We start from the raw sequence: 22,631 nt of genomic DNA, 5'->3' as shown, positions 1-22,631 counted from the left end.
CAGAAAAGGTGAGCCATCACTAATACTATCAAACCCACTCCCACTCTCAACATATATATAACCCCAATAGTACTACGCAGTATAAACTAACATAACACAGCCCTCCATCCACGAAGAACGCAACCACGAAATCTCCTACATCGTAGTCAACAACGACTCCCACCCCCAAAGCACCATAATCCTCACGGGGCTAAAATGTCTCTTCCAAAAACAACTCCCCAAAATGCCCAAAGATTACATCACCCGACTCGTCTTCGACCGCACCCACCTCTCCCTCGCTTTCATCAAACAACAACAACAACCTCACCCCCACAACGAGAACCCAGAAGTCCTCGGCGGCATCACATTCCGCGAATTCCGCACACGGAAATTCGCCGAAATAGTCTTCTGCGCTGTGACCTCCCACCAACAAGTAAAAGGGTACGGCGCACACCTGATGGCCCATCTCAAGGACTACGTCCGCGCCACAGGGCCAGTCATGCATTTTCTCACGTACGCAGACAACTACGCGACAGGGTATTTCCAAAAACAAGGATTCACGAAGGAAATCACCCTGCCGAAGGCAACTTGGATGGGATATATCAAGGACTACGTAGGCGGGACACTAATGCAGTGTTCGATGCTGCCTAAGATCCGATACCTAGAGGTCAAACGTATGCTACTCAAGCAAAAAGAAACAGTCTTAGCGAAAATGCGCGCATTGAGCAGGAACCATATCGTCCACGCACCGCCTAAACAATGGAAAATGAAAATCACACCCATAACCAATCCCCTCTCTATCCCCGCCATCCTCGCAACAGGCTGGTCGCCAAGCATGGACGATTTCTCGCGCGAACACCGCCGCCACGGACCCCAGTTTAATGAGATGCGACGGTTCCTCAATGAGGTCAGGAATCATAAGCAGGCGTGGCCGTTTCTGAGTCCTGTGAGTAGGGACGAAGTGCCGGAGTATTATGAGGTGATTGAGCAGCCGATGGATTTGGGGACCATGGAGGAGAAGTTGGAGAGGGATGAGTATGAGGGTCCGGAGCAGTTGATAAGGGATTTGAAGTTGGTGTTGGGGAATTGTAGGTTGTTTAATGAGCAGGGAACGGTGTATGTTAAGTGTGCTGGGGGGTTGGAGAGGTTTGTGAGGAGGGTGGTGGGGGAGATGAGTGGGTGGGAGGGGTTGCTTGATTGATGGATTGATGGGTTTGGGGTGGTTTGTCTTGTTACTACGGTGTTGGGGCTATTGCTTGGTGTGATGGTGTGGACGGAGTTGGGGTTGGGATACTTGGTTGGAGTTGATATTGGCAGACATGGGGTCTTTTGCTCAAGTTCTCCGGTATATATTATTTTTATAAAAGGAGGCTTTTGGTGTTTGATTCTTGCATGAGAGATTCTCTGGTATTTCCGTCTAGTCTCGTTTCTTTACCTAACTGCATGCTAACTGCATGGTAGTAGTTGTCATCATAATCATTATCTATTACGGAGGACCAACATCCTCCTCCAATCTAACAAACCAACAAATATATTAACTAATAAATAAAAAGGTTCAATCACAAAAACAACCACATCCCCACCCTCTTCACCTTCCCCACCACCCCCTTCTCACTCCTGAACCCTCCATCCCCATCCCCATTACTACTACCCACCCCATCATCATCCTCAACTTCTCTCCCCCCCACAACCTCCAAATTCCACCGATCCGTAACCAAATCCATAACCTCCAACTTGACCAACTTAGTCCTCTTCACCAACTTCCACACCAAAAACATAACCAACATAATCGGCAACTCAATATAATACGAGACGAAATCCACGGCCTTGAAATGCGGACTAAAGCAGGACCAACCCTGCACCAGAATCAAAATGACATTCAGTCCGATAGCGAGAATCGGTCCCACGGGATACGTCCAGTTCTTGTACGGGAGGAGATGTTCCAGGTTCTGTTTGCGGATGGCGGCGCGGAAGCGTAGGGAGGCGAGACCGATGAAGGTCCAGGAGAGTTGGTTGGAGACGCCGACGATACTGTTAAATAATGTTAATATTTGATGGGTTTATTTGGAAAAGATGGAGGGGGGGCATACTTTTGCAGCCATGACCATAGTTGGCCAGCGCCAATGTAGCTCGCTCCGAAGCAAAGTCCACTGATTACGGAGGTGGCGAGGACTGCTACCCAGGGGACTTGGAAGCGGTTCAGGTGGCCGAAGAATCGTGGCGCGTAGCCATCTACGGCGAGGGTGTAGAGAAGACGGGAACCGGCGAAGAGGGCGTGGTTGGCGGCGGAGATAACACTGGTCATGATCACGGCGTTGATGAAGCTGCCGGCCACGGCACTGCCGGCTTCGACGAAGACGATGGTGAAGGGGCTGGTCGCGGTGGTTTCGGAGGATAGGTTCGGGTAGTTGTAGGGGACGTCGAGGCCGATGAGGACGATGGAGACGATGTAGAAGAGGATGATGCGCCAGAAGACGTTGCGGACGACTCGGGGGAGGTTCTTGGCGGGATCTTTGGTTTCACCGGCGGTGATGGCGATGGATTCGGTGCCGCCGCTGTGAGTTGGTTAGTAGGTGGCTTGGTTGAATGGTGGAGGTTAACGTACTAGGCGAAAGAGGCAGTGACGAAGACAGAGGCGAAGCCGCCGATGCCTCCAACGAAGGGGGCTTCGCCGGTGTAGAAGTACTTGTTGCCGATGTATTTATGCTGGGTGTTTGCACCGCAGTTGACGACAATGCCGAGGATGATGAAGATCTAGCTTTGTTAGTATGGAGTGAATTTTTAGTAGAAGTAGGGGACATACGATGATAGTCACCACCTTGAGAAGACTAAGCCAGTATTCAACCTGGAGATGGTCAGCATATGAAAGTCTACTAGAGAGCTGTGACAGACCTCGCCATAAACCTTGACCGACAGCATATTCAGCGCAATAACCACAACCAAAAAGATCAAGCTTATCGCCCAACCCGGGAAATTATCCGTCCAATACTCCAACAGCAACTGAAGCGCAATAATATCTGACGCTGTCGACACCGCATCATTGAACCAGTAGTTCCAGGTCAGAGCAAAGCCCAGAGCATCATCAACAAAGCGACTATTTCATCATCAGCATACCATCATTCACAGCCGCAAGACCAGCTACTCACCCAGCAAAAGTACAAAACGAACCCGCAACAGGGATAAACGCCGCCATCTCACCCAGCGACAACATGGTGATAAACACAATGACACCACAGATGGTATACGAGATTAGCATCGACGCCGGCCCACCGGTGGCCAGCGCCTTACCCGTTCCCAGGAACAGACCCGTACCAATGGTGCCGCCGATGGCGATCATCTGCACCTGGCGGGGAGAGAGCTTCCGGGCCAGCTTGTTCGCATTGACATATGGAATCTCTGGCTCCAGATAATCAGTCGCTAAGGTGCTGGGGTCCTTGGCATTACGCTCAGCCATGGGCTCGCCAGGAGCCATAGGGCGTTGCTTTTCGATGTCATGAACACCCATGGTGGTGGTGATCTAGACGCTAATAGGGCCATGTTAGCTTAGCTATGTCCTACAATTGGAGATATCGGAAGTATGCCGAGACTCACCGATGAATTTTAGATTTGAACCAGTCAATCTCAGCCTTATAGTTGAGCTCTTCCCGAATAGGCAAGTGCTGGAGACTGGGAGGAGAGACACCACGTGATCCACCGTGGAGAAGCTCAAAAACCGGCAGTCAAAAGTGGCAGCTGAAACTACTAGTGATCTAAGTTGTAGATACTAGCAGTAGTGTCTGCATGGCACGCATGAACGAAATAGATGTTATCAAAGGGAAGAGTGCATCCCCGCGAATGACACTCATATCGCCATCACATCCTGACGCTGAAAATTTGCTCTTTAGCGGATGGCGTGCTCGATTGGTGTTACGTACAGCAAATGGAAGGGCAAGGGAATCCTTGGGGATGAAGAGACGGTTTGCCGACTGCCGCCCTGGGGTTCTCCACCCGCTCGGCTAACTTTAACCATACTTACATTACCTTTTAGAGGCAGCTTTTACACCTAAGTATAATAGTTACTACAATATCACCACAATCTATCAATCAATCAATCAATCAAGGAATTTCCCCAAGGATAATTGTATCGTGCTATGTACATGGCTACGCTGCCGGAATCTCATAAACTTTTGACACTCTCCGCTGATGAACAATGAAAGAAACTGAGACAGAAAGGGATATATCCACCAAAGACATAATAATGTATACACTTCAAAATCACCCCAGCAAGCCCGCAGCCAGCGACTCCAGATCTTCCAGAGTCTCGATCTGCTCCGGTGCTTTGCCAGCCGGTTGAGACTTCTTGGCCTTCTTGGGTTTGGGCTCCTCCTCGCTTGCTTCGTCTGCAAAGGAAACCCGCGCCTTCTTGCTGGGCCGGAGGACTTCCTCGTCTTCGTCCGAGGCGAGCCCGCCCTCCTTGTACGGAATCTGGACCAAATCCCCTCCTTCCTCCTCCATGGCAAGAAGCTCGCGCTCGCGGGCCTTGCGCTTCTCCTTCTTCTCGCGCTTCTTCTGCTTGGCGACTTCCTTGTCCTCCAGATCCGCTTGCCGAGTGCGCTCCGCCTCCTCCGCCAGGAACTTCGCCTGCTGCTCCTTGGCGTCGCCCTTGGCCTTGAACTGTTCTTCATCCTCCATTTCGTAGATCTCATGGGCATTGCCCTCATCATCGTAGATAAGCTTGGTACCCTTGCCCTTGAACTTAAGCAACTTCTTCTTCGACTTGAGCAGCTTCTCACGACGTTTGGAGTCGATGACCAGGGCATCCTTGCCATCAAGGTGTACCACCTTGGGTCCCTTCTTCTCCGTTCCGTCCTCTGCATCCTCCTCATCCTCGGAGCTAGATCCTGCGACATCCAGGTCCTTGTCTCCGGCAGCGAAGCGACGCTTGACGGACAGGAAGTCATCATCCTCATCCGCATCCGCAGTAGCCTGGTTCGTCTCCACAATCGTGCCGTCGTCGTTGATAAGCTTGTGGTAATGGTCGGCCAACACGTCCTGGTTCCGACGCTCGAACATGCGGTCATACTTCGTCCGCACCTGCGTCTCATCCTTCTTGGTCTTCTTCTTCTCGCCCTCTTCGCCAGACTCGTCATCGCTGGACAGGTATGCCGTAGCACGTGGCGCGTTCTTCCGCTCCTTGGTATCGTCACCCTTGATGAACTTGATGCGGGGTGCACCAGGAAGACCCATGCTGCCCGCAAACTCATCCAACTTCAGCTCCTTGATGTTGAAGATTTCCTTATCCTTCTGAACGTAGACCGACTTGGCGTAGGAGATGAAGGCCTTCTGGCCCAGGTACTTCAACTCGGGGTCCTTGAAGCACATATTCTGCAGCTGATCTTTGATGCTCTGTTGCTTGTTGGCCTTGATGTTGATGCGTTCGACCTGAACCTTCTTCTGCTCCAGACGCTTCAACATGCCCTTCTCCTCACTAGGATCCAGGAAGAGCACGGCACGACCATCGCGCTCGTATCTTGCTGTACGACCAACACGGTGAATGTATGTATCAGCGTCTTCGGGACAGTCAAGCTGGATAACCCAGTCGACGGCCGGGAAATCCAGACCACGTGCAGCAACATCAGTGGCGAACAGAACCGCATGTTGCGCCGATGAGAATTTGGTTGTAATATCGAGTCGACCACCCTGCTTCTGACGTCCGTGGAGGTGCATCAACGGGATACCGGGTTGCATGTGACGGAAGGATTCGTAGACAAAGCGCACCTGCTTTCCTGACGACAGGAACACGATCGTCTTGGACTTCAAGTTGCTGCGAATGAAACTCCAGAGAACATCGAGTTTCTGCGGAAGGGGCGTAACGACGTAGTGTTGCTGAAGCTTGGACGGCGTCGCGGAGGAGGCCGTTTCATGAACAGCCACATATTCGGGATCCTGCAAGCTCAGTCGAGCCAAGTCCGACACCTTCTTCGTCTGTGTAGCACTGAAAAGTAACGTCTGGCGCTCCTTCGGAAGATGACCGATAATGGCGTCCACCGTCTTCTGGAAACCCATATCCAAAATGCGATCCGCCTCATCCAACACGAGCATCTGCAGGTTATGCGTCTCAAAGAAAGAAGTCTGATCCAAGTGCTGCAGCATACGACCAGGCGTACACACCAGAATATTCATCCGTCCCAACCTCTCTTGCTCCTCCCGCAGACTCTTCCCACCAATAACCAGACCGGCGGAGAACGTATGGTAGCGACCGACTTTACGGAGGACTTCGAAGATCTGAATCGCGAGTTCGCGGGTAGGAGACAGAACCAGAGCACCCAATCCATCGTGCTCTGACCACTGCTTGCGGTATAGGTTTTCCAGGATGGGAATCAGGAAGGCCAGCGTTTTGCCGCTTCCCGTCTTTGCGGCACCCAGAATATCGCGGCCCTTGAGCGCATGGCTGATCGCACGGGACTGAATGTCGGTCAAGGTTTTGTAGTGAGACGAGGCAAGTCCGGACGCGGTGGGTTCAGACAAAGGCAGATCGGTGAATTGTCCGATGGTTTCCTTGACATCCAAATCTTCGACCCTCTTGATGAGAGAGTTCAAATCTTCTTGGACACGCTTGCGCTTGAGGTTACCGCCGCGCTGAGCTTTCGAGTGTTTGCCATTGCGGGAACCGTTCATCGGAGCCATGATGGGCTCGTCCAGAAAAAAATACTCACGTAAATGAGCACTAACGAAGGAAAGCAGACAAACGAAAGTGAACTGTTGCTGGGGAGAGAAAGCGAATCTCGAAGAAAGGCCCGGGCGGTGAAGCAACTTTTTTTCTCTTCGGAGTTTAACCTCGCGGGTTCCTGCTGACTCATCGCCGCGATAAGACGGCGCTTATCGGCGTGTGCCTTTCAGCAGCCATGCGACAGTCCCGACCCGGCGAATTCCTTCATTCACTCCCCAACCTCTGTCACCATGGCCGACGATGAGCAAGATGCTTTGGACGCGCTTGAGCGTGAGGCCTCTGACTTTGTCAAGGTATGCTTCCTCGGAATATTTCCACTACAATGCCACCCAGACTAACTTTAGACAGGATGCAGAAATTGACCGCATTCGGAAGGCGTTCTCCTTAGACGCGTGAGTTCCGGCCTCCTACTACACCTACTTTGCATGCTGCTATAGACCTATGAAGAGGCTGACGGACGGATTATCCTACCAGTTACGCGGTCCTTGATCTCCAACCGGGTGTCCCCGAATCCGACATTAAAGTCCAGTACCGCAAAAAGTCCCTTCTCATTCACCCCGATAAGACGAAGAATCCGGCCGCCCCCGATGCTTTTGATCGCCTCAAGAAAGCGCACACGGCGCTTATGGACGAAAAGTCGCGCACATACCTAGACGAATGTATCGCGGACGCGCGACGACTTTTGATCCGCGAGCACAAGTACTCGCTAGACTCGGAAGAGCTAAAGACAGACGAATTCAAGAAAGAATGGCGCCAGAAGACAGTGCAGGTACTCTTAGAGGAAGAGGCGCGGCGGCGAAGACAAGCCAAGGCCAAGCTTCAGGAAGAAGGTCGGGAGAGGCGCAAGGAAGAAGAGGAGTTGGAGGCGCGGAAGCGGAAACGGGACCAGGATAAAGCATGGGAAGATAGCCGTGAGGAGCGCATAGGCAGCTGGCGAGATTGGCAGAAGGGGGTGAAGAAGGATGGGGACAAGAAGAAGAAAAAGAAGATGAAGGTATTGGGGTGAGACTGGGCAGGTGTGCCAGTTGCCTGCAAGACTTGCAGTGGTAGAAGTATTTCAACTTGGTCAACTGGCGTTGAGCGGATATATTTGCACCCGGGACGGACTGGTGATTATAACATCACCATGATTATATTGCTATTTACCACTACTGTTCTTTCATACCATTGATTATTAGTAGCTGTCTGCCACATTACTCATAGCTCTCAATCTTTTGACGTCAATTGTCATCCACTCGAATATAAACTCTGCTGTTTACTTGATTTCCTGCATAGAAGAATAATATCAGCCGCGATAAGAAAGCGGTCAAGGTCGATGCGGGGCAGAAAGAACATTCCAGCGCCTTTTTTATTATCTTCCCCTCCATCGCTCGGGTTCATGTGGCCTCTCCGCAATCATCCGTCGTGTCTGAGAGCTGCATTCTGAAGAATTGTTTGGAATTGCATGTGTCTCATCCCTATATAATTGTCCCTCTTATCTTCACTATTCTCGCCCGATAGAAAGACAAACACCCTTGCGTTGCACCTCGGACCCTTTACCGACAAAAAACCACACAGCCAACCGGCTTACATCAATCCCTCCCTCTGTTACCCCCCGCGAGTCATCGCATCCACTCCATACCCTAGCTACTAACTAGTACTACTCCAACCACCTCAACCCTCACTCCTTCACTTCCCTTCTTCCTTTTCTCACCCATATATATACGCATACACATACATATCAACACCCTCCTACCACGACCACCAATCAATCAATCAATTACCCACCATGACCGACTCAATACCACCCACCCCCAATGGCCTACCCACCACCACATCAACACCACCACCACCAACAACATCAACCACAGACACAACCACCACAACCACATTCCCACCCACAACAACCCCCTCCCTATCCAGCATAATCACCCACTGCCACACCAAAATCCACACCTTCCTCTCCGAATCCCACCCAGCCGACTCCCTCCTGGCCAAAGTTCAACATCAAACCCGCACCTCCCTCAACGTCATCTCCACCGCCCTCCACCGGTACCCCCTCAACGAGCTCTCCCTCTCCTACAACGGCGGCAAAGACTGTCTCGTGCTCCTCGTCCTCTTCCTCGCCAGCCTTCACCCCCACCCCGCCCCGGAAGACGGCGGCCTCACCTCCATCCCCGCGATCTACGCCCTCCCGCCGGACCCCTTCCCAGACGTCGAGGAATTCGTCCAATGGTCCGCCCGCGCATACCATCTCAACGTACTCAAGTACACGACGGACCCGCCGCGCTCAACAATCAAATCCACCTTTGAGGATTACCTGTTCGTCAACCCGGGAGTGAAAGCGATTTTTGTCGGCACGAGACGGACGGATCCCCATGGTGCTAAATTGACCCATTTCGATCGCACGGATAGTGGGTGGCCCGATTTTGTGCGCGTGCATCCTGTGATTGATTGGCATTATGCGGAGATTTGGGCCTTTATTCGCCATTTGGGGTTGAGGTATTGTGGGCTTTATGATAGAGGGTATACGAGTTTGGGGGGTACTGCGGATACGCATCCGAATCCGAAGTTGAGGGTCGAGGTGGATGGTGAGGATGCTAAGGAGGGGGTGGAGGAGGGGCGGTATAGGCCTGCTTATGAGTTGACGGAGGATTTGGAGGAGCGGTTGGGACGCAATTGATTGTCTGTGGTAGTGTCGATGTTGGTTTTGGCCGTTGTCGGAGTCGAGGATACTCGTCGTCCGCTCAATATGCTCCCTTCTCCGTGTATAGACCTGTTTTGGAGTCAGACCCTATGTACTCTTTGCCTCCCCTCCTATACCGATGTGTTTCCCCGCATGTCACTCCTGAGCGTTTCACTCTCTTCTCTCGTGTTTCACCATTACTATCCGATAGATGCATACACTGGCTGCGTGTCTTCAACTTGTTTGGCTTACATTCGGCACCGTGATGGTCGCAGTTGCATAACGCTTTCCATTGACAAATTGTAGACTGCGCTGATAACTTGATGCTAAGAGCTAAACATGCATGGCTAGGCAAATGCTAAAGTACCACTTATGTCCTCCCAACCTGTGAATTCCCTCTCGCCGTAAACCTTGGGCCTCCAGGGTCCAGCGGTAACAGATACAGACCTTTAAATCGGCATCACTCTGCGAATCATAGAATCACTGGTGTCATCAAGAAATCAAGAACAGATAACAAAACCCATACAACCTACAAAAGCTCGAAACCAGCACAAAACTTCGAAATGGGCAACAGTTAAAAAGGGGAAACAAAATCATATGTTAGTCAACCATGCACCATTGTAAGATATGCGGGCTCTGACGGATAGCTGGACAGCCTGCTGTGTTCGTCGAAGATGCTTCATGGAAGGGCAAAAAGGCGAGCCGTGCAAATACCAAAAGTCGCTCCTAAGAGTTGCAACACTTGGTGTTTGTAGGAAACATTGGGAAGAGAGAGGATGCGTACGTATGGAGGACTTAGGGCACTTCAAAACCACGGTGCTGCAATCCAAGCATCACTCAGACGACCGACCGAGGCGAAGTCACAATAACCTCCCTGCGAGAGGAAATCGGAGACAAGGATCCTGCCTTGATCTCCTTACGAGGGCTGGATCGTTCCGAACGAGATTCAACGCAAGACGCGGTGGGAGTGGCGAAATTGGCCTTGGAGGAAGAGCCCGAGGAATTTTCATTCCACACTCCACGTCGTCCACGATACAAAGGTGTATTCTCCAGACCTCCTGGTCCGTTGCGGGAAGTCCACGAGTTGAACCTCATGTTGCTAGCCTGACCCTTCGCCAAATACCTGCTTGTCCTGTCAGTAGAGCCCGAACGGGGAAGGGTCCATCAGTGCATACGATGGGGAGATGGACGTAGCAGGAGTCCAAGCTGCGCCCATGCCAACAGGTGACACATAGCTACCCTGCGAATTGGGGCTGAGGTGAGATGCAGTCTGCTGAAGACGGTTAATAGAAGGCGATGGAGTGGAACCCTGAACTACCTCGACCGAATAATTGTATTCGCCAGCACGATAGGCGCGGCGCTCGTTACTCTGCTGCTTGAGAAGTTTCTGGGCCTTGGTGTCGGCGAAGCGAAGAAGCAATTTCACACCGTCTTTGGCAACCGCATTATGATATTCAGACAGGACTTTTTCAGCGATTTCACGGGTTTCAAACCTAGTACGAGGTCATCAGTCCAAGGATCATACCTTTCATCCGAGTGTTCTGTAACAACTACTCACCGGGCAAATCCAACTTCCTTGCTCACTCCAGTCTTCTCGTCACGGCTGATCTTCTCCGAGATGACATGGTACGGCTCAAAGTGATGACGGAGATCCTGTAGTTATGGTCAACTTTATTTGTATGGTCTCTTATTAGAGCTTGCTGCTTACGGCCTCTGTCCACTCAATCGGAATGTTGGTACAATAGATGTTAGTGGATGACTTGTCTTCAAGGTCCTTGAGACGGGAGTTGCGAGATTTCTAGAATTGTTAGTTGCACGGTACGATGGCTGGTAGCTTGAAATATACCTGAGCAAAGCTAGCCTGGTAGCCAAGATAGAAGAAACCACGGATGCAATTTTCACAAGACTCAAAGTTGTAGTACTGAACAAAGCCGAATCTATGGGTGCAGTCAGCACATAGCTCATCAGTCCGTGGAACAGGCTCTTGCATACCCTTTGCAAAGGCCTGTATCCAAGTCCACAATCGCTTTGCATCGATCTATCTTTCCAAAGCGAGAGGCATAGGCATGCAGCATCTCATCCGTAGTCTCTGGAAGGAAGCCTCGGATGTAGACGTTGGTAATGCCCTCCCGGTTTTCCAGGCACTTGGCAAGGGTCAGTTCAGAAGGGTTAGTCCACATAGCCGGTACAGCCCGTGGAATAGGCGGATCTTGCTGGGTTAGGCTTTCCAGATCCTGAAGGATGTATCCAGTAGGAGTCTTCATCATCTGGAAAGGTAAACATGCAGGTCCCGACTGGGGAAAGCTATTATAACCATAGCTAGGCAGTCCAGGGCCTTCCAGGTTCGGGGTGGCTCCATGGTAGAAGTCGCCTGCAGGGCTGGGAACCACTGGGCATGGGGAAGCTAAGCCCGGATAGATGCCAGTGGGGGGTAGATACGGGTTCTGATCATAAGGAAGACCTCCGAAGAAAGCTCCATTGGGGAGAAGAACAAGGGGATTATAAGGGGGCACAGCTAGCGGCATGTTGCTCTTGAGACCATTGTACTTGGCCCCGGGACGCTGACCCTGGATGTTCAAGCCCCCGAGCAGAGTGGACAGTCCACGAGTATCAGGAGCCTGAGCGGATTCTGGAACAGCAGTATGCATGGTGCCGTATCTATGCGAGTCAATCTCTGCAGTAATTGTCAGTGATGTTGGGTTTGAGCACCAAAAAGGTAGGTAATGAAATGGACGTCGACACAAGATAGGTGCTTCAGACCAACAGGGATTAACACTTACTTGGACCAGCAGAATAGCCGTGCGGATCGGGGGAGTTGGGATCTGTAGTGGCAGTTAGATAGGAAGGAAGCAAGATCCAAACCCCCAGATAACATAACATACACGATAATAGAGTAGCTAGGGAAGATGGAAGTAAGCCAGTACGCAACGAATGACTGGAACACGGTGAAGATGATGTGGGAGCTGAAGAAGTTGAAGGATGAAGAGGGGTCGACATCGATAGAAGGTCGCTGTTCGTAGCAACTGCCTTTCTGGAAGAGTGTGTTGAGTGGAAGCCACTCTGGGCAGGAGCATTGAAGGCACCACTTTCCTTCCGGCGAAGTCGATGAAATGACGCGTCAGGAACCTGGACGTATCCTGGGTTACCAGACCCGTTCTGGTCATCAAAGACTGAATGGTTCATGTTGGCCATGCCTATTGGGGATACTTGATGGCTGGTATCAGAGTAGTAGTAGTAGTAGTAGGATGAGACGGGTTATAGTCATCCGGTTACGGGAAGGATTAGAGATGCGGAAGAGAACAAGAATTCTATCTAGAAGAGATCTACGCGGGGATATGGACCCGACAGCGGAGCAAACAGTATAGACAATCCACTCTGGATTGTGCGAGATGAAGTCCGGACTGCAACACATTTTTCATTCCCTTTCATTCATTCGCACTTCTAAGCGGAGATTTGCGGGTCTGTAGCTGTTGGTGGATCACAGTCAGGCGGGTCAAGTATACAGTTGGAAAGATCCGCTGGAGCACGACTGTTTAACAAGCTAGTGGAGGGATAAGTTCAAGCCTTGTTAAGCGGGGGGTTGTTGGTCCGGATCATGGTCACCAAGGTCTCTGTGTGATTCACACATCGCTGCCGAGCCTTTGATGTGATGTAGGTTAGTTATCCCAAGTCCAAGAAAGTGGTGCTGCAAAGCATAGCAATGAACATGTGCAGATACGGCAGTGCAAGTTGCGAACCTCATCTTACCATAACTAATCATTATTTCTCTTCAGATCCTAGCTGCCACACTCAATGTAGCCTGCGCAAGGCTTCTATCATAATCTTTACTTCATCAACGTTCATCATGCCCACCGAGTCCACAATTTCTTCCTGGAGACTCGGCTCGCAGGTCAGGAACCTCTCAATCAGCTCGCCATCCACAAAGCGATACGGCTCTTTCGCCTCTCGCACCATGCTGCGGAAGCCACGGAACTCATTAAATGGAATGTTCCCCAGCGACTCGACCTTGCCCGCCATGGTTGCCTGCAGACGCATCAAGAAGTCTTGATGCTCTGGGTTGATAATAGCAAAGAGATAGATGGAGCCTTCCACCTGTTGGGTTAATCATATGGGTTAGTCACAGGTGTTCAGCACTCAAGCGGTTGGGATGGGATTCATACTGTGCCCAGAAAAGCCCTCGGGGTGACCGTCACACTCGCCAATTGTTGAATATTGACCGGTCGGATGCGGTTGACCATCTCGCCCAACGAGATCTCCCCTGTTACCTCCAGTCTGCGCTTGTCGTCTTCCTCCACACCGGTCAGATTGCGTCGAAGGACAATTAAGTTACCTTCAGCGTCAGTTTCCAGGAATGTATCCTTGGCAATACAGGCAACGCCAGTGGCCCAAACGGTCTGGAAATGACGAGCGACTTCTGTCAAGCTATCCGGCATTCCATTCTCGCCTTCGCTGTACTCCACCAGGCATACACTCTTCATAAGGTCCGCGACGGCAATCACGTTACCCGTTACGGTCACGTCGACGGGGGCGGTCGATGTGCGGTAGCTGGCCAACTTCTCGAGCTTCATCGCGCCAAAGTCGTTGTTCACCACACCATAAATGACGACCTGAACCATATGAGCTTAGTGGAAGGAGCACAGCCAAAGATATCCAGAAGCTTACCGTTTTCACAAGAGCGGCCACAATCTTCTCTCCTAGCATAGCCAGCGCGCGGCATGCACCTTTGACAGGCAACTCGGCGACTTTAGTCAATTTTCGGCCGTTGTCAATCTCGAAGACCAATATCCGACCTCGGATTGACTCTTCGTTTTCATCATCTAGGTATGCTGTTCCCACAACGAACCGATCTTTGAATACGTCCCGACCATTTTCATCCTTGCCCGCAGAAAACTCCGCGCGAATGACACTCTCGACCAACTCCTCCGGCCGAAGGTCAAAGGCGTCGAGACGACGGAACATGATCTCATCAGCTAACACAAAGCGACTTTGAACCATCTCGGCCCCGTCCTTCAATTTGCGCTCGATGGTGCCGATACCGAAAGCCTTCTCAGAAGGTGAATATGCTACCCTACGGGCAGTTTCGCCCATGGGGAGCGTCTGGATCTGTGTTGTCCTCTCCTTGTCCACGAGAGCAATCTTCAAGTCGTGCTTAGTGGCCACGGCAATCGATCCAGGATACGCCTCCGAGTTGAAGTGGCATACCCGAGACGCACCCTCCGAATTGACCGCAGAGTAGATGATGCGGCCTTCGGAGCCGTATATCAAGCTGGGGTTCTCGCATGTGGCGAAGACATTATACAATCCATCGCCGCGAGGCAACTTCTTGAAGGTGGGCTGCTCAGACCCGAGTATGAGCCGGTTCATCCCGGTCAGTGAGTAGTCACTGGCGTCGAAGGCGTAAGTGATAACGCTGCCATCTGCCATCGAAATAAAGAGGGTAGAGGGGCTATTCGCAAGGACATCGGCGACGAGTACTGATCGTGGAAATGCTTCACCAGCTGGGCCCAGCGACGTTGTATGAAGCTCCGATAGCCGGCCAAGGTCCAAAACCGAGACCTTCGCTAATTGAGGGAAGCCAACGATACAGACCCCAGCCGAAGATAAGGGCACCGTGACTCCTGAGATCTGGCTGTCTGCTCCGAAATCTTTCTGAGCCACAACCCGAACATCATTGTTGATATCGAGGACTGTCAGAACCTGGCCGCCGCTGACAAGAACAATCGAATCATTGTTGGCAGAAGCAGAAGTGATCACTAATCGGTCTGGCGGGGTCCATTCATTGGTGACCATGCCGCCTTCAATATCTGCTATGAGTACTCTCTGTTCCGTGACTTGCAAGATTCTTCCTCCAGGAAGGTTCATAGCGAGGAGTGTGTTCTCCGAAAGGCTGAGACCAAGAAAGCTGTCCAACTCTTCAACCTCGCCATCAAAATTGAATTGGAAAACTCGTGTCTCATCGACAAAGGTAACAAGAAGAGTGTCCAAGTATCCACCCTTTGTCGCAAGCTGCAGTCCGAACAAGTCCGTAATGAGATCCATTTCACCAAGAACACCGAGCTCTTCCATGCCGACACCACTGCGTACACTCCTAAGGGTTCCGTCATCAAATGCACCCGAACCAGTCACAATGCGAGCCTGGCCCGAAGAAAACTCGTGTGTCTGGCTTTCACTGGTACGGTTTCCAAGGTCCATGATGGTAAAATCAAGAATGGGCGCAATATTGGAGAGCGTCTGGATGACCTCCAATGAGCCATTGCCGATTCGAAGCACTTGCGAATCCCCTTGGTGAGATCCTACGAAGATAACTCCGCCACCGAGGTATATCAGCACCGAAGCTCTAGCCGTATTCCCTAAGTGATCCAGCTTCCAGGATTGTACTTGGTTGTTAGAATCCAGGACTAGCATCAGGAAAAACAGTCTTCCATAATCATCAGCTAGAAGCCATCTCTGACTATCTACCTGCTCCCAAGCCACGAAAATTGTCGCTTCATCCAAAGGACGCGACACAATCTCGTTACTGTCCGTATCAACATACTTGATGGACGTCTCTCCCAGGACAAGCAAGCCACCTGCATATCACGAACAGATCAGCATCATTCCAAAAGCGACAACAAACCACAACAAGAGAACCACAAACCTAAAGGCGCCGGAACCGGTATAAGATGCGACGCTCCGAGATCCAATTCCTGCGAAAACCCATCCAGCGACTCCTCAAACGCGGCATCGGCCCCCGTACTCGACGTCGCCGCACTATAATGCAACGCACGAACCTTGAGCCTCACTTTCTTCTGATTATCCTCATACAGCAACGCCAACCTAGGCGGGCCCGACTGAACATGCAAGAAGGCAGACGAGCGCACAAACAGCTCATCAATCCTCGCCGTCGTCGGCTCCCCCAACTCCCCGACCCGAGGCGCATCCGGTCCGGAAGGCGGAGCAACCTGTCTCCCCCTCTTCTTACTCGGCAACTGCACAATCGGCACAACAGCAATAACGCCCTCATACACCTCGAGCGTCATAAACCGCCCACTCGGATCAATCAAGCATCGATTCCCCGTCTGCGCCTCCCGCGACGAAGGATCAGATATATCAACATAGTTCCTCTCCGTCCGGATCTGATTCCTCTCCCCATCCCACGACAACGTGCAATAAGTGTATCGATCCGTCCCGACAAACAAATGATCCGTAGGCGAGTTCGCAGGCGCAGGAAGCCGAGCTAGCATTGTAACCTTGGCGAAGAGAGAACATGACGCTGCCAGGTTCAGCCCTTCTGGCGTGAGGGAGTATATTTCGAGACGGTTCGCCTTTCTATAATTCCAACACACAAGACCAATCAGCAAACACATCCCTCACTCATACATAAAAAATCACCAAGCATTGCGAACAAGCAAAGCAAAGGGAAGAAAAGAAAAGGGGGCCACCAACGCAACAACCAAGTTCTCCTCCTCCGCATTCAAGAAATGCAACTTGAGCGCATTCCGAATGCTACTCGCCCGATGAATCGGCACCACATAAGCCATCTCCGCAGAATATTTATCAATCCCTATAAATGCAGTATAAGTATATCATATGGTCCCCGAGGTTTTGCGTAGCGTAGCGTATCGTCGTCGTGGTGGTCCCAATCCAGCTTTTCCGCCCACTGCGGGGAACGAACGAACGTAGCTGCGTGCGTCGCGGACCGACTCGAGTAGCGGTAGGTGAAAAAGCGAAATGTTTTTATTTCTCCAGGCTCCTATTTATTTATTTATTTAGTGGGAATATTTGCTGCATCTCATTGTATTTTCTCCCTCGCTCTGAGGAGATGAGAAGAGAGGATTGTAATTTGAAAAGAGGGGATGGATCAGTTGGAATGGGAGGGATGAGGATGGATGATTGCGGAGCTTTGGTTCGGGCTAGCTAGCCCAGCCCAGCCAGCCAGGTCTGACTGACTGACTGACTGATACCGGGAATGACGATGGGGGTTGGTTTGCGTGCCGGTTCTGGTTGTGCTTAACTCCGGTATTGCCGAGGTGGTGTGGGCTTACATATTATTTCTTGTCTTTTCTTCCTCTCAACTTTTGAGTTTTCTCTAAAATGAGAATGCATGTATATGAATACTGGTTAGTGAGTAGGTATTACTAAGAATGGATTGTTATTAGGTTGTGGTCAATTATTCACATGTCTACTTTCTGTTTACTACTAGTATATACTCCCCTCTTTCACACTGTCGGGTGTTTCGAGCAGCGGGTGTTAGCTTATTTACGTGAGTACTTACTAGTCAACCAAGTAGATGGGAAAAGCATATTTATCGTGCAATTATTATGAATTCATCTTTTCGTATCCTCTGGGCCCATGCATCCAGATATCAATATGCCCAGTTCTCGCAATAATCATGATCGTCTATCCTGTTCTTTCAACGCTGGCTACCGCTCTCATTCACAGCCACTGCCATGCGTGGCTGGCCGGTCGGTGCACAAAACAATAAAATAGGCATACATGAACCACGCCAAGCAAAACAGATGAATAGGCAAAATCACCGGAGTATATATGCAAAGATCATCTAGGCGTGAAATAAAATAATGGATCGAAAAGGCCGTCGTGATAGACAAGAAAGAAACTTCGATGCATTGAGAAATTATGACCACACGTCTTCCTGGTAGCTGCCGCTGCTACGCATGTGCTTGACCATCTCTTCACCCTTCTCGGCGGGCAGACCACGCTGCGCAGCAATGATCTGGCCAAGCACGAGGTTAACCTCGCGAGCCATGTTTGCGGCGTCACCACAGACGTAGAAGGTAGCTTTCTGCTTCAGAAGGTCGCTGACAAGCTCGGAGTGTTCGCGAAGTCTGTGCTGAACGTAGACCTTCTGAGGACCCTCACGCGAGAACGCGGTGATGATCTTCAGGTTGTCCCCAAGCTGGTCCTGGTAGGTCTGCGAGTGCGCGATATGTTAGCTTCCGATAACAAGATCATCTGAGAAAACGAATAACTTACCTTCCATTCATCCTTGTACAAGAAATCCTCGTCGCTCTTGCGGCAACCGAAGAAGAGAACAGTGGGTCCAACCTTCTCGCCCTTGGCAGCCAAAGCAGCGCGTTCCTGGATGAACCCACGGAAAGGAGCAACACCAGTACCAGGTCCAACCATGATGATGGGCCGAGAGGGGTCAGAGGGCAGCTTGAAGTTCGAGTGGCGAACATGCACGGGAACGTGGATACCGTCGTACTTGTTGCGGGGACCAGTGATGGAGTAAGTCAGGCCGTGAGGGTCGGGGGAAGGATCGCCGTTCTGCTTCTGCTTGAGCGCGAGAAGGTAGTTCGTAGTCACACCCTTCACCATGTGAGAGGCACCGGGCAGACGAACAGATTCCACAACGGCCGTGATGCTGATCTTGTCCTTCTGGACAAGGGAAGACGAGGAGATCGAGTAGTAGCGAGGTTGCAGCTTCGTAATGCCTTCAATAAGCAGGGAGAACGGAACAGCAGAGAAAGGCTTGGACGTAATGCTCTGAAGAGCCTGAGCGATGTTGAAGCATTGGTTGGTGACCTTCTCGTGGAAATAGTTCTTGTCGCTACCCAGACGCACGATTTCTGCCTTGCTTTCCTCATCCGGAGCGAACGCGGCCAAAGTGGCTACAAACTGACGGGACACAGGGGCGCAGACTTCCATATAGTAACGAACAGCGGCATCGTACGTGGTGGGGGTCGGAATCGGGACCTTGGCCGTAACATCGATACCCTTGATGTTGATAACCGAATCACGCTTACCCTCGAGACCGAAAACCTGGAGGAACCGATCCACTTCGGCACCAGCGTTGGTGGGCCAAACAGCGATGTGGTCACCAGTCTGGTAGGACAAGTTACTTCCAGCGATGCTGATTTCCATGTGCAGACAGTTGCGATCCTTGACGGTGAAAAGCTCACGAGATTCGGCGATAGGGGCGATGAAGGGGTTGTGCGCAGAGTACGGGCCTTTGGGAGTACCCTGAAGGTGGCTCTGGGTGGGCTCTCCAAGGTAGACCGACTCATCTTCGGGGCTCAGGGACTCGTTCTCAGTGACGCAGAACACGGGTTCGTAAACAGCTTCGCGCTCCTGCAGATCCATTGACTCAGACAGTGCGGCCCACATAGGCTCCTTCCAGGCCAAGAAATCCTCTTCCATTGTACCGGCACCGTCATCACCCTCACCAGCAGAACCAATACGCTGAGCGCCGAGCTTCTGGAAAGCAGCATCGACCTGACGAACCATGGCGTTGTAGTGTTCATAAGTGTTGTTACCCAGACCGAAAGCAACGTACTTCAGCTTGGACAGAGGCTTCTCGTCCGCAGAAGCGCCGCTCTCAAAAGCAACGTCGTCGCCGGTGAAGAACTGGTAAAACTCGACAGCGTTATCCGTAGGCTCGCCCTCTCCGTAGGTGGCGAGCACGAAAACCGCAACCTTATCTTCCGGGAATTGGTCCAGGTTCTCATAGTCGTATTCCTCGAGGTCAGCCACCATGGTCTTGAGGCCGAATCGCTGAGATCCTTCCTTGGCCAGTCTGGAGGCGTAATCCTCAGCGGTTCCGGTTTGCGATCCGTAGAAAATAACACAGTTCTTGCCCGTTTCTTCCATTTTCTCAATGATGTTCCGAGTCTTGCCAGCCTTGGCCGCGCCGTTCATCGCGGGGTCGGTGGAGGCATAAGGGTCTTTGGCAACTGCCCAATAGGTGCCTTTGGTGAAGTAGGCCACGCTACCCACCAAAAGCACGGCCAGGACCACCAGATCGAGGGTATCGAGTTGCGCCATGGTGAGGCTGTTCAGCGGCGCGAAGCGAAAGGCCCCGATTTGATTTAAATGGCGAGACTTAAAGGGTGGAGCGGGGATTGAATGGAGTGGAGAGGCGGGAAAAGGGGAGGAGGTGAAAGAAGAATGTCACACCTCCTTACGCTTAGCCTGTCCCAGGTGCGATCACCGGAGCCGAGGCAGGAACCGAGATAAGGTGGCGGCGTCCCCGAAGCCAAAGGATAAAACGGGAAGAAAGAATGACGCTATGGGGGTGGGTAACAAGAAAAAGAAAGAAAGGGTGGAAAACAGAAGAAGAAGGAAAAAGAGGAGAAGGAGGATAAGAAAGTAAGCCGTGGTGTGATCCAGGAAGAACAGAGAGGCCGAACCCACTGCTAAGCAGACCGCATAATTTGGGGGGCGTGAGCCGGGAAGCGGAAGTAGACGATCGACAGACACGAGAGGGAGAAAGAGAAACAGAGAAAGAGCAGAGGTGGTGGCAGCCTGAGGCGATGGTGGCCTTTTCGCCTCGGAGGCTCGGTTTCGGAGATGCTGATCCTGTCCGGGTTTCTCACACGGACCAGTGATACTCCAACAACTTGTTGTCCTTCTGTTACTCCGATTTGTCGAGGACTTATCAGATCTCTCGTATCAGGGTCAGGACACACTATCCTATATTACTACACAGTAGTACTGTGAGTCTGTTGGCAATAGTAGTGTTAGACTACTATTAGACACTTGTCACTGATATGGGAAGTATCGCTAGTTAAGAGAGCGGTTGCCGGAGGGTTTCCAAAGACAACGATCTGTGACTCAAACCTTCCGAGGGAAAAAGAGAAACGTAGGATGTGTAGTACAACTCTAAAATTGAAGTCAAAGTAGTAATAGTCAGAGCTTCCTGATGGTCTATCTCTCTCCTTTTATTTATCTATTATACTAAGTACTGCTATTGCCTTCCCTCTTAGTGGGGAATTCCCATTGGCCGACCGTTGACCGAGATGGCGTCTGGTTCGGAAGGGGACTTCGGCCCTGGCTTGGCTGAGAGACGATGGAAAGTGGCGGCGGAGGCCCTTGAGCCATGAAGGCGCAGCCAGTAATGACCAGTTGTTCCTCTGTTTCATCTGGGGCGATCTTCCGTAACTCGCTGCCGAGTTCCTCTGCTAACCGAGTTCCGCCTTTCCAGATCCTGTGCCACTTTCAGTAATTCTTGTGATAGACTGGCATATGAAGGCAATCTCTCTGTGCCGTTCTCCCGTAACCCCGTGGAGGTGGCAAGTCCGGAGTGTCTGAAAATCTGGAGTTCCAGTCAAATGAACTGCGAATCATAGTTTCCTGTTCCAATTGCCAATAAGGGAAGAAAACTGGATTCAGGTACAAGAACTTAAGATGGTTACCTACTAGTAGTAATCTGTAGTCCATGCATATCCGATTCTTTATGCTTCGTATACCGACTTCAAAATACGCACACCGACAGCCAATTCTGTCAGCTGTCTGCAAGGATGCAACTGGAAGACCCCATCTGCTCAATCCGCCCCCGTGCGTGTCGACTCTAAAGGCAGGTGGTGGCTGACCTTGGATAATGCTGCTCGTGACTGCGGCACATCTTCTGCCTGTTTTCCGCTCCTGGGGAAGTTGCACCCGTTCCGCACTTTGTGTACTGGTTAGTGCACCAAATGCTCTGTATACACTGGCAACCCTTCTCGCGGACGAATTCCGCACCATCTTAAACAATCTGAAATGATTCCAGTGTTATCAGGTATTTATTTTTATAGGACTTGGACTTGCTGCTACACTCTTGAAAGCCTGCTGGTATAGCTCGAACTCTTTTCTTCGTATTATTGGAGTAGAAGGAGTGTGTTGTGTCAGACTGTTGTGGGCTTCATGTCATCGTGCCCTACTACTCCGTATATGCGACCCATATCTATACGAACCTTCTATTCCTAGATCTAGTCACACTGGTAAGCATGGTGCTAATGGAAAACGGCTCTCGTAAGATCATCCTCAATCGACTTATATCACTCGGGATGGAAGTTCAATTGCCAGTATATCACATGTGATCCTGTCCGGGAATGCTTCGCTACTAGTAACTATATATGGGTTTGCATTCTTCACAAGATTAATTTGCGGATCATGTTCTTGGCTGTCTCCGCACTGGTCATTCTACTTAGAAGCAATTTCATTCTTCTTGTACCGGGACTACTACTAACTATGGTGAGTAACTGACATTACAAGCAGTAATTTACTGCTAGTAGCCAAGTTCACATTTCAATTTACCTAAAGTGGCCATTTCAAGAGTTCTGGAATCTGAGAATCTTATGGCTTCGACTTGTTTCTCACATCATGATCGGCTATGATAACCTTTTTGGTTAGGCATCTGGTAAAGTCAATGGTGTGAAAACTGAAGAATGCAGTGTGTTCCAGCATATAAATGCATCCTACTCATGTAGATCAGCAACCATACTGTTGAAAACTATGTGAACAGTTGTGACTGTTGACTAGTCTGACTGGAACCAAAGTTTCGGGGTGCTTCTTATCTAC

At 51.0% G+C, this 22,631-nt stretch overlaps 8 protein-coding genes across 8 annotated transcripts; 3 read left to right on the top strand and 5 right to left on the bottom strand.

The window, feature by feature from the left end:
• Positions 1–223: 223 nt before the first annotated feature.
• On the top strand, positions 224–1,180 carry AtWU_08490 (histone acetyltransferase Gcn5; the record flags this gene model as incomplete). The annotated part of the gene is made up of 1 exon (XM_035503598.1): positions 224–1,180. The coding sequence occupies one exon, from the start codon at positions 224–226 to the stop codon at positions 1,178–1,180; it is 957 nt and encodes a 318-aa protein (XP_035359491.1).
• A 358-nt stretch (positions 1,181–1,538) lies between these two features.
• Positions 1,539–3,484, bottom strand: AtWU_08489 (amino acid permease; the record flags this gene model as incomplete). Its single annotated transcript, XM_035503597.1, has 6 exons — positions 1,539–2,010; positions 2,070–2,534; positions 2,585–2,733; positions 2,783–2,824; positions 2,872–3,073; positions 3,126–3,484. The coding sequence occupies 6 exons, from the start codon at positions 3,482–3,484 to the stop codon at positions 1,539–1,541; spliced, it is 1,689 nt and encodes a 562-aa protein (XP_035359490.1).
• A 749-nt stretch (positions 3,485–4,233) lies between these two features.
• Positions 4,234–6,645, bottom strand: dbp4 (RNA-dependent ATPase HCA4; the record flags this gene model as incomplete). Its single annotated transcript, XM_035503596.1, has 1 exon — positions 4,234–6,645. One exon carries the CDS (start codon positions 6,643–6,645, stop codon positions 4,234–4,236), a length of 2,412 nt encoding a protein of 803 aa, XP_035359489.1.
• Positions 6,646–6,918: 273 nt separating this feature from the next.
• Positions 6,919–7,694, top strand: AtWU_08487 (DnaJ domain protein; the record flags this gene model as incomplete). The annotated part of the gene is made up of 3 exons (XM_035503595.1): positions 6,919–6,981; positions 7,037–7,080; positions 7,163–7,694. 3 exons carry the CDS (start codon positions 6,919–6,921, stop codon positions 7,692–7,694), a joined length of 639 nt encoding a protein of 212 aa, XP_035359488.1.
• A 762-nt stretch (positions 7,695–8,456) lies between these two features.
• AtWU_08486 (FAD synthase) lies at positions 8,457–9,350 on the top strand (the record flags this gene model as incomplete). Its single annotated transcript, XM_035503594.1, has 1 exon — positions 8,457–9,350. One exon carries the CDS (start codon positions 8,457–8,459, stop codon positions 9,348–9,350), a length of 894 nt encoding a protein of 297 aa, XP_035359487.1.
• An 840-nt stretch (positions 9,351–10,190) lies between these two features.
• On the bottom strand, positions 10,191–12,545 carry AtWU_08485 (putative RNA binding protein MSSP-2; the record flags this gene model as incomplete). Its single annotated transcript, XM_035503593.1, has 8 exons — positions 10,191–10,476; positions 10,529–10,846; positions 10,912–11,006; positions 11,062–11,151; positions 11,200–11,290; positions 11,346–12,027; positions 12,134–12,175; positions 12,236–12,545. The coding sequence occupies 8 exons, from the start codon at positions 12,543–12,545 to the stop codon at positions 10,191–10,193; spliced, it is 1,914 nt and encodes a 637-aa protein (XP_035359486.1).
• A 597-nt stretch (positions 12,546–13,142) lies between these two features.
• On the bottom strand, positions 13,143–16,576 carry AtWU_08484 (DDB1/RSE1 family protein; the record flags this gene model as incomplete). Its single annotated transcript, XM_035503592.1, has 4 exons — positions 13,143–13,445; positions 13,514–13,960; positions 14,016–15,922; positions 15,991–16,576. The coding sequence occupies 4 exons, from the start codon at positions 16,574–16,576 to the stop codon at positions 13,143–13,145; spliced, it is 3,243 nt and encodes a 1,080-aa protein (XP_035359485.1).
• Positions 16,577–17,967: 1,391 nt separating this feature from the next.
• On the bottom strand, positions 17,968–20,117 carry cprA (NADPH--hemoprotein reductase cprA; the record flags this gene model as incomplete). The annotated part of the gene is made up of 2 exons (XM_035503591.1): positions 17,968–18,264; positions 18,327–20,117. 2 exons carry the CDS (start codon positions 20,115–20,117, stop codon positions 17,968–17,970), a joined length of 2,088 nt encoding a protein of 695 aa, XP_035359484.1.
• Between the last annotated feature and the right edge of the window lie 2,514 nt (positions 20,118–22,631).

Source organism: Aspergillus tubingensis (genome assembly GCF_013340325.1).
Source record: "Aspergillus tubingensis WU-2223L DNA, scaffold_9, whole genome shotgun sequence".
Taxonomy (NCBI): Eukaryota; Fungi; Ascomycota; class Eurotiomycetes; order Eurotiales; family Aspergillaceae; genus Aspergillus; species Aspergillus tubingensis.
This window is presented reverse-complemented; position numbering and strand designations above follow the sequence as displayed.